Source organism: Salvelinus fontinalis, unplaced genomic scaffold (assembly GCF_029448725.1).
Source record: "Salvelinus fontinalis isolate EN_2023a unplaced genomic scaffold, ASM2944872v1 scaffold_1030, whole genome shotgun sequence".
NCBI classification, from domain to species: Eukaryota; Metazoa; Chordata; class Actinopteri; order Salmoniformes; family Salmonidae; genus Salvelinus; species Salvelinus fontinalis.
This window is the reverse complement of record NW_026601239.1, coordinates 50,543-60,589: the sequence shown is the minus strand read 5'-3', so window position 1 is coordinate 60,589 and position 10,047 is coordinate 50,543. Positions and strand designations below refer to the sequence as shown.

The window sequence follows — 10,047 nt, the reverse complement described above, 5'->3', positions numbered from 1 at the left end:
AACACTGACACAGGAGACAACCACCCACCACGAACACAGTGAAACGACCTACCTAAATATGACTCTTAATTAGAGTAACGCAAAACACCTGCCTCTAATTAAGAGCCATACCAGGCAACCCTAAACCAACATAGAAACACACAACATAGAATGCCCACCCAAACTCACGTCCTGACCAACTAACACATACAAACTAACAGAAATAGGTCAGGAACGTGACAGCTCCGTTCCAGCTGCATCCTGTCTTATACATTGTCTTTGGCGGGCTTGATTGAACGACAGTTCATTTACGTTTGTGCCTACATTACTCATTACTCTGTCTCTGTATGTTGTCTCCATGTATATTTTAGGGTGAAGCAGGACCAAGAGGGCCTCCTGGACCGTCCGGTCAACCAGTAAGTCAAAGATGGTCGACTATATCTACCTTTCAGACATCAGTTCTTACTGGAGATCATTTCTGTAAGTAAACAGACAGACATGTGATAATTTCCTTTTCCTCCCTGTCTCGTAGGGACCTACAGGGGGGCAGGGGGCCCCAGGAGACGTTGGAGACCCAGGATCCATGGTAAGAACCATGCATAATCTCTGCATTAGTCATCTCTCTGATGCTTTTTTTGACTGGGTTTGAATCCTGGTCACCTACATGCTTGAAGACTGTTACCCCATTGAGCTAAAGCCTAGGCATTAGCACAGGGAGCTAACTCAACAAAAAAAGGCCATTGTTTCCCAACTGGCGGCCCACGGAAATCAGAAATCGGTTCCAAAGTATTCGCGCGCATAATATAGAGTTTAACAGTTTGTGATTGCATTCAAATGTAAGCAAGGTTAGAAATTATTATTTTTTTGGTCAAATATTTGTATCTGTTTGGGCTTCTTGATGTCAATTTGCAGTCTACAAATTATTTGTAATTATGTTCCTGACCATCCGCTCAATAAAAAATCATACCGCGGCTGAATCAACTGACTAATCTTCCTGGTTTAGGCATTATCTCAGGGAGCTAACACAGTCTTCAGTTCTCAGGCAAAGTTATCATCATCACACCAGCTTGGATCACTGAACTACCTCCGCTACACTCTCACACCATATTGAGGTGTTACACCAATATCTACCAATCACACACCATATTGAGGTGTTACACCAATATCTACCAATCACACACCATATTGATGTGTTACACCAATATCTACCAATCACACACTGTATTGAGGTGTTACACCAATATCTACCAATCACACACCATATTGAGGTGTTACACCAATATCTACCAATCACACACCATATTGATGTGTTACACCAATATCTACCAATCACACACTGTATTGAGGTGTTACACCAATATCTACCAATCACACACTGTTTACCAATATCTACCAATCACACACTGTATTGAGGTGTTACACCAATATCTACCAATCACACACTGTATTGAGGTGTTACACCAATATCTACCAATCACACACTGTATTGATGTGTTACACCAATATCTACCATTCACACACTGTCTTGAGGTGTTACACCGATATCTACCAATCACAGTCTGTCTTGAGGTGTTACACCAATATCTACCAATCACACACCATATTGATGTGTTACACCAATATCTACCAATCACACACTGTATTGATGTGTTACACCAATATCTACCAATCACACACCATATTGAGGTGTTACACCAATATCTACCAATCACACACCATATTGATGTGTTACACCAATATCTACCAATCACACACTGTATTGAGGTGTTACACCAATATCTACCAATCACACACTGTTTACCAATATCTACCAATCACACACCGTCTTGAGGTTTTACACCAATATCTACCAATCACACACTGTATTGAGGTGTAACACCGATATCTACCAATCACAGTCTGTCTTGAGGTGTTACACCAATTTCTACCAATCACACACTGTATTGAGGTGTTACACCAATATCTACCAATCACACACTGTATTGAGGTGTTGCACCATTATCTACCAATCACACACTGTATTGAGGTGTTACACCAATATCTACCAATCACACACTGTATTGAGGTGTTACACCAATATCTACCAATCACACACTGTATTGAGGTGTTACACCAATATCTACCAATCACACACTGTATTGAGGTGTTACACCAATATCTACCAATCACACACTGTATTGATGTGTTACACCAATATCTACCAATCACAGTCTGTCTTGAGGTGTTACACCAGAGCTATATGTTGTATTGACTGTGTGTGATTGGACATGTTGTTTTCATACAGGGTGGCTTTGGTTCCAGAGGACCTGAGGGCCCACCAGGAAAACCAGGACCAGATGTAGGTACTCTACACTCCAACAGAGTCCATGTCCCTGTTCCCTATATAGTGCAATACTTTTGACCAGGACCCATAGGGCCAGTGGTGAGGAACAACCACATTAGATATGACGTCTTCTGAGTATCAATGAGCCTGGTATGTTGATATTGGTTGCTTTCTGCATATGTTCCTTCATAGTATGTAGTAAGATTAGTGCAGAGTTTTTCCTAGCCACCGTGCTTCTACATCTGCATTGCTTGCTGTTTGGGGTTTTAGGCTGGGTTTCTGTACAGCACTTGGTGACATCAGCTGATGTAAAAGGGCTTTATAAATACATTGGATTGATTGATTGATTGATTGCACCGAACATTGTTTTAGTAAGTAGTAGACAAGCCAAAGTAAGTAGGACACAGCCAAAGACCATGGATGCCACTGATCAAAACAGATACAAATGTTATGGAAGTGTAATATCTTGATGCTAATGTAGATTGTAGGTAGCTCTGCATACTTTCTTCAATAGGCGCGGGTTGAAAAACTTGTTAGTGCAGGCTACATTAGCACCAATACCTTGGTGTGTCTAACTCTGCACTAACATGCCATGTTGTGTCATTAACTCTTTTTTTTTAACCCTTATCGGAGATGTTATAATGCCAAGTGACAATTAAACCTCTAGACTATTAGACAACACTAAACTGCCTAACACACCATTGTTCAGGATTATACAACGGTGGTAATGACTTTGAAGCTGGTGTTTGGAGGATACATTGGCTTGGTTTGAAGGCCCGAGACGAACCGTGGCAATATGTCCTCCTGTCATATGTCAGTTGTGCAGAGGTGAGGACGGAGTCAAGAGCAGGACACAGAACTGAGTAAATGACGTACTTTACTGTGAAAAATAAATCAGCCCAAATAATCCACGCAGGGATAACAACCCTAACACACACGACTAACACAAACCAGGAGTAATCACGCACAAAACATCATGGCAACCAGAGGGTTAAATAGGGAAATAATAATAACTTCATGGGAACCAGGTGTGTACACTCAAGACATAACAAATGGAAAACAGAAACATGGATCGGTGGCAGCTAGAAAGCCGGTGAAGACGACCGCCGAACGCCGCCCGAACAAGGAGAGGCACCAACTTCGGCGGAAGTGGCGACACCTCCAAACACCAGCTTCTTGGGCATGTCACTTAAGCGAACCCAACATGGAGATTTAGATGTTATTTATAATCTTTGTTCTACATCAACCTTTACTGCATTGAACATCTAGGCTTTACACACCCATCCAGAATCACTTTGACATTATGTTGGAGTGCTGTTTGTTTACCTTTCTGAAGTGCTGTTCATCTGTTGAACCCTTATGAAAAGATATTGCAGTCAGAGTGCAGTATAACAGCAGTACACTGTAATATAACTGTAGTTAGACTGCAATATAACGGTAGTAGGCTGCAAATACGGCGTCCAAAATAAATCAGTCTTTTTTACTACAGTAATTTTGTAGTGTAATTGCAGTGACAGTGCAGTATAACTGCAATCACTGCATCCAAAATACCACAGTTGACTGCAATTAAGTCACTTTTACTGCAGTTTCAAAACCGCAATCTTTTGTTGTAAGGGAAATGCTGTTTGTCTACATCTGAGAGAGTGAAAATTACCACTATTTGTTACCTACCTGTACTGTAATGTCTTCTAGCAGCTGAGAATGTTATGTGAATATGATGTTTTCCCTTCACAGGGAGAATCTGGCCCAACCGGAATAGATGGAGATACAGGAGCCGCTGGATCTGCCGTAAGTAACAAACTGTCTTTCAACTGATACCAACTATCTGTCAGCTTTCAAACAACCAATTATCTGTATTGAATGTCTTCCTCTGTCACTGCAAATCAAATGACAGTTGAATGCAAAGGCATTCGCAAAAACACAATTAATTACAGACTTCTTTTATGATAGACATTTTAAGATTTTGATTATGCCACTTACAACAATTTCCATATGATTAGAGTGAGTTGTAAGACTGTGGATGGATGTGCTTTATTTTCCCATCCAACTGTACTTAGTTAAGAAAGCAGGTACCATTGCCTTCAACCTAAACTTGAATAGTCTTCATTTTGTAAGTAAAACCAATGAACAATAGTCCACAACTAGAATAGACTGTTGTTTTAATGGGGCCACTGTATGTACTTATACATGTGAAAGTCAAACAGTGATTAAATGTGGTGATTTCCAGGGTGCCAGAGGTTTCCCAGGACTGCCAGGTCTCCCTGGACTGAAAGGCCTTAAGGTCAGCAGCAGCACATGGATGATCACAATGCTCATATCTCTGTACTGTAGTTTGAAGCATGGCTGCATGTACAGTTCTTTAAATAGTTAACTTGGCACTGTGCTGTTATGAACTTCTGTGAGATTCGTTAGAGCCTAGAACAGACCTGATCAGAACTGATGAGCTAATGTCTCATCAACAGGGTCATGCAGGTCTTCTAGGAGCGAGAGGTCAATCTGGTGCTGCTGGGTCAAAGGTAAACTCATCATCATGCATATCTGTATATTTGTGCTGCTTCGCAAGGTTAGTATCTAAAAATGATCTGTTTCTGTTTGAAATTGCTGCACATATCGTGACTCTCTCTCTCTCTCTCTCTGTGTGTGTGTGTGTGTGTGTGTGTGTGTGTGTGTGTGTGTGTGTGTGTGTGTGTGTGTGTGTGTGTGTGTGTGTGTGTGTGTGTGTGTGTGTGTGTGTGTGTGTGTGTGTGTGTGTGTGTGTGTGTGTGTGTGTGTTATTTTACAGGGCCCATCAGGTACTCCTGGTGGAATGGGGCCCCCTGGTCCTGCGGTAGGTCATAATCAATTAGTTAAATGATTATATGATTGTAACACCTGTTACTCACACACACTAATAGCTGTAAATACCCTGTTATGTGTCCAATCTATTAGTGAGGAGTGTAATATTATGTGAAACACGATACTATATATTGTAGGGTCCAGCAGGAATGCAAGGGGAGAGAGGAAGGAGTGGCACAACTGGACCTGTGGTAAGAGAGATATGACTACTACTACTATAACTCTACATTACACAGCTCCGTCTCCTCAATCCATTGATTGCCCACCTGAATTAAATTGATCTGAGGTCAGTTCTTATTCAACATGTGGCATGAGGCATCATTGGTTTATATGTAGGTTCAAAATGTTTTGTTTTGGCTTATCAGTGACACATGTTGTAACCTTTGTTTTTATTTTTGATTTATCCAGGCGAGTCAATTAAGAACAAATTCTTATTTACAATGACATCCTGGCTTACAATGACAGCCTATGCTGCCACTGTCCTCCTATGGTGATGTGCATTGATGATGAGATGATAGAGGTGAATTTGTCAAATCTTCTTTCAGTTGTGCATCTCTCTCCATACAGGGGAAACGTGGTGAATCTGGACATATTGGGAAAGCAGGACCACAGGTACGACCTCTAACATCCAACAAAACATCACCCTTCATATCAAATTATTATAATACACAAATCAGTATTACAAATTCAATATAACAAATGAAAAGCAACACTGTATCTACTCAAAATACACTATTTTCCTGAAAGCCAGTATAAAAGTGTTATACATTTACAAATCAGCAGTGATGTTAACTGGGAAAAAGTGATGTTTTCAGTACTAACCAACACCAGAAGTGTGTCCAAAATGGCTCCCTATTTCCTATATAGTGTCTATAGTGTGAAGGGAATAAGGGGCCATTTTGGATACAGCCCCAGGTGTGGATGACATGCAGCCTACTGTACCAACCAACCATCTTGGATGTGATGTGATTCTAGGGTCCTATGGGGATCACTGGAGCTCTAGGATTCCCAGGTAGTCCAGGTATAAAGGTGAGTACTGTTCATTCTTTAATAGTCCTCTTCTTCACACCAGCCATGTACTACATATTGGTGACTCAAACGTATAACCCAGTCCTTCCCCCTCAGAATTACATTTCATTCTAAACAGGCCCATTCGGACTACTCTATTCCGATAAAGATGTTTATATGAGGGTGTTTTTATGAGGGTGTTTGTTCATTATGAGCTATGCATCTGTTCAACAACGGTTGATTAGAGTGCATGTAAACACACTCTGACTGTGACACTGTTGTCTCCAGGGGCAACCAGGGCCCCAAGGAGCACGAGGAACAGGGGGCCAGCAAGGACCAAGAGGCGAGGCCGGACGCGTGGGATTGGCTGGAGCTACGGGAATTCAGGTGTTTGGCTATTTCATGATGCTAATAATCTCTACACCTACGGTAACTGTACTATCAACAACTCACCACTTCAGGGTGTAGACTGATTCACTGAAAATGTTCCTGAATCTGGTTTCTGATTGAAACGTCCATTGAAAGTACATTTTATGCTTAACTGACTTGTCGGGTTAAATTAAGTTTTAAAAAATGACATAAAAAACATGTTGATTTCTGTAGGGTCCAACAGGAACAGAGGGTGCTGCCGGAGCCAAAGGACCATCCGTATGTATAACTTCACCTACTTTCATCTCTCCTTGTTCATCTCCTTTTTCAGCTACTTCCTTCAATCTAATATATCTCTCACCTTCCAATCATCCAAATATTAATATCTGATGTATTATTCATTATTATGTATTATGTAAAATCCTTGAATGTATGTAACAGGGTGTTGGCCCCGACATGCCATGCTGTCTGGACAGTAGACTACAGCCTGTCCTGTTAGAATGGGCCCTGGTACAGAGTCACAGAGACAGTAGACTACAGCCTGTCCTGTTAGAATGGGCCCTGGTACAGAGTCACAGAGACAGTAGACTACAGCCTGTCCTGTTAGAATGGGCCCTGGTACAGTCACAGAGACAGTAGACTACAGCTTGTCCTGTTAGAATGGGCCCTGGTACAGAGTCACAGAGACAGTTGACTACAGTTTGTCCTGTCAGAATGGGCCCTGGTACAGAGTCACAGAGACAGTAGACTACAGTTTGTCCTGTCAGAATGGGCCCTGGCACAGAGTCACAGAGACAGTAGACTACAGTTTGTCCTGTCAGAATGGGCCCTGGTACAGAGTCACAGAGACAGTAGACTACAGCTTGTCCTGTTAGAATGGGCCCTGGTACAGAGTCAAAGAGACAAAAAGGCAGCCTGTCCTGTAAGACAAGTCATTCATTGATGTCAATGGGTGAACACAGGTTAGATACCTATTTTTTGCATAATGATGTGATTTCTACGCCAGGGAGCTCCAGGTATCCAGGGTCTGACTGGACTGCTTGGCCCCGCGGGGCCCCCCGGACCACAGGGAACCACTGGACTGCCCGGGCCTAAGGGCCAACTGGTAAGAGATTTGTTGTTTAATTTTGACCACTCATTTCATTGTTTGGCTCAAGAATGGTTGTCAGGTCCCTAGCTGTTACAAAGGTCATAGGAACTACTGCTGGTTTCCATGCTCCAGTTAAAATGCTATCATATGGCTACATGTTCATAACGCCGTCAGGAAAAGCTAGCTCTCAAACCTTGAGATCGTACATTGTCAGTAGACTTGAAAAACAATGTCATGTGAAACATCTATCCATCATATTCTTCTCTTCTCACAAGGGTGATTTAGGCGTTCCCGGATTCAAAGGAGAGGCTGGATTCAAAGGAGAATCTGTAAGATATACAATCCGTCATAATGAATGTATCTCTAATTCCATGGTTTAATAATGTACAATAGCAACAACCTGCCTTTCAACACATGCATGTGACGTAGAAAGGCAGGTGATGTTGAAAGGCAGGTGACGTTGAAAGGCAGGTTATGTTGTAAGGCAGGTTATGTTGAAAGGCAGGTCATGCTGGCGCTGGTTTCTTTCTGAATGGGGTACATATCTATCTGAGCCTTCCTCCAAAGTTCAGCTTGTTCATTTATTGGGCCTTTGACAGAAATGTCTCTTGCATTATCGAGCAATGAGTTAAAGACAACATCAAGGGTAGCAACATTTTCCACTTGGCTATTCCATCAGTCTAGACCAGCTTTAAAGTGCTTAGTGCATGTTGAGCAGTTTGATGCTCCTAGGGACAAGTACGTTTATCCACACCCAAAGTTGAGTGCAACTACAATATATTCAATTCATTTTATGGTGTTCTTTAAAGGCCATAGAGTAAAATATAACAAACACTAATGTATGATGTGGCAGCCATCTTGTTTGATTATGACGTCATTGCAGGGTGCACCTGGTGATCATGGAGCACTGGGTCCCATGGGAGAGGAGGGGAAGAGGGGAGAACGGGGTGACGCCGGGACTTCAGGCGCCGCTGGACCCAATGGAGAGAGAGTAAATCAGCTCTTTCACTCACTACAAGAACTTTGTCTGTCTCTGTCTCTTGTCTCTCATTCTCTCTTTCTTTCTCTCTCTCTCTCTCTCTCTCTCTCTCTCTCTCTCTCTCTCTCTTTCTCTCTTTCTCTCTCTGTCTTTCCTCAGTACATTCAATAACAGCAAACAGTAAAATTATTTGATTAAAATCAAAACCATTTAGCAAATTCTGTTAAAACCAATGTGTAATTTCCAGGGTGCTCCTGGCAGTAGAGGTTTTCCTGGTCAGGATGGGCTACCTGGTCAAAAGGTAAGTTGATTTCTCTTTCAATCTATAGAATAAGTCAGCCGGGTTAAGTCATTGAATAATAATATTATGCCATTCAAACGCCACACTCCATTCTGTGATCAGGGTGCCCAAGGTGAGCGAGGACTGGGTGGGTCATCTGGTGCCAAAGGTGCTGATGGTGACCCAGGACGCACTGGAGAGCCAGGTCTTCCAGGGGCACGGGTGAGATAACACACCTCTACCTCTCGTCAGCATTCTCTATCACAGAAGAAAATTCCTTTGTGGTGATCATCACGCTTATGTTGATCCTAGATGAAACAGACATGAGAAGTACATGAACAGAACCACCTAAAAAAGAGTCAACATTTTATTAAAATCCTCCCTTTTCTTTCCTCAGGGTCTGTCGGGTCTTCTCGGCTCCCAGGGTCCTGAGGGACACCAAGGACCAATGGTGTGTGGATATGAGTCAGGAAATATATATACTCCCCTACCCATTTATTTATATATATATAAACTCAGCAAAAAAAGAAACGTCCCCTCATTGTAAATTGCATTTATTTTCAGCAAACTTATTAACACGTCTAAATATTTGTATGAACATAACAAGATTCAACAACTGATACATAAACTGAACAAGTTCCACAGACATGTGACGAACAGAAATTGAATAATGTGTCCCTGAACAAAGGGGTGGGTCAAAATCAAAAATAACAGTCAGTATCTGGTGTGGCCACCAGCTGCATTAAGTACTGCAACGCAACTCCTCCTCATGGACTGCACCAGATTTGCCAGTTCTTGCTGTGAGATGTTACCCCACTCTTCCACCAAGGCACCTGCAAGTTCCCGGACATTTCTGGGGGGAATGGCCCTGCCCTCACCCTCCGATCCAACAGGTCCCAGACGTGCTCAATAGGATTGAGATCCGGGCTCTTCGCTGGCCATGGCAGAACACTGACATTCCTGTCTTGCAGGAAATCACGCACAGAATGAGAAGTATGGCTGGTGGCATTGTCATGCTGGAGGGACATGTCAGGATGAGCCTGCAGGAAGGGTACCACATGAGGGAGGAGGATGTCTTCCCTGTAACGCACAGCGTTGAGATTGCCTGCAATGACAAGCTCAGTCCGATGATGCTGTGACACGTCGCCCCAGACCATGACGGACCCTCCACCTCCAAATCGATC

At 42.6% G+C, this 10,047-nt stretch overlaps 2 protein-coding genes and 1 long non-coding RNA gene across 3 annotated transcripts in view; all 3 read left to right on the top strand.

Moving 5' to 3' along the window:
• Positions 1-350: 350 nt before the first annotated feature.
• On the top strand, positions 351-6,613 carry LOC129848419 (collagen alpha-1(I) chain-like; the record flags this gene model as incomplete). Its single annotated transcript, XM_055915659.1, has 11 exons — positions 351-395; positions 512-565; positions 2,264-2,317; positions 4,037-4,090; positions 4,530-4,583; positions 4,765-4,818; positions 5,085-5,129; positions 5,275-5,328; positions 5,705-5,749; positions 6,113-6,166; positions 6,434-6,613. Coding segments are annotated over 11 exons (693 nt in total), but the record flags the coding sequence as incomplete, so codon positions are not given.
• Positions 6,614-6,746: 133 nt separating this feature from the next.
• On the top strand, positions 6,747-7,934 carry LOC129848417 (uncharacterized). Its single transcript, XR_008758502.1, has 3 exons — positions 6,747-6,793; positions 7,521-7,619; positions 7,880-7,934. It is a non-coding gene; the product is annotated as an uncharacterized LOC129848417 (long non-coding RNA).
• Positions 7,935-8,472: 538 nt separating this feature from the next.
• LOC129848418 (collagen alpha-2(V) chain-like) overlaps positions 8,473-10,047 on the top strand; it is a 29,753-nt gene continuing 28,178 nt past the window's right edge. The window contains exons 1-4 of the mRNA XM_055915658.1: positions 8,473-8,595; positions 8,831-8,884; positions 8,987-9,085; positions 9,261-9,314. Of these exons, the coding sequence (XP_055771633.1) occupies positions 8,473-8,595; positions 8,831-8,884; positions 8,987-9,085; positions 9,261-9,314 (330 nt within the window). The remainder of the gene's footprint in view (positions 8,596-8,830; positions 8,885-8,986; positions 9,086-9,260; positions 9,315-10,047) is intronic.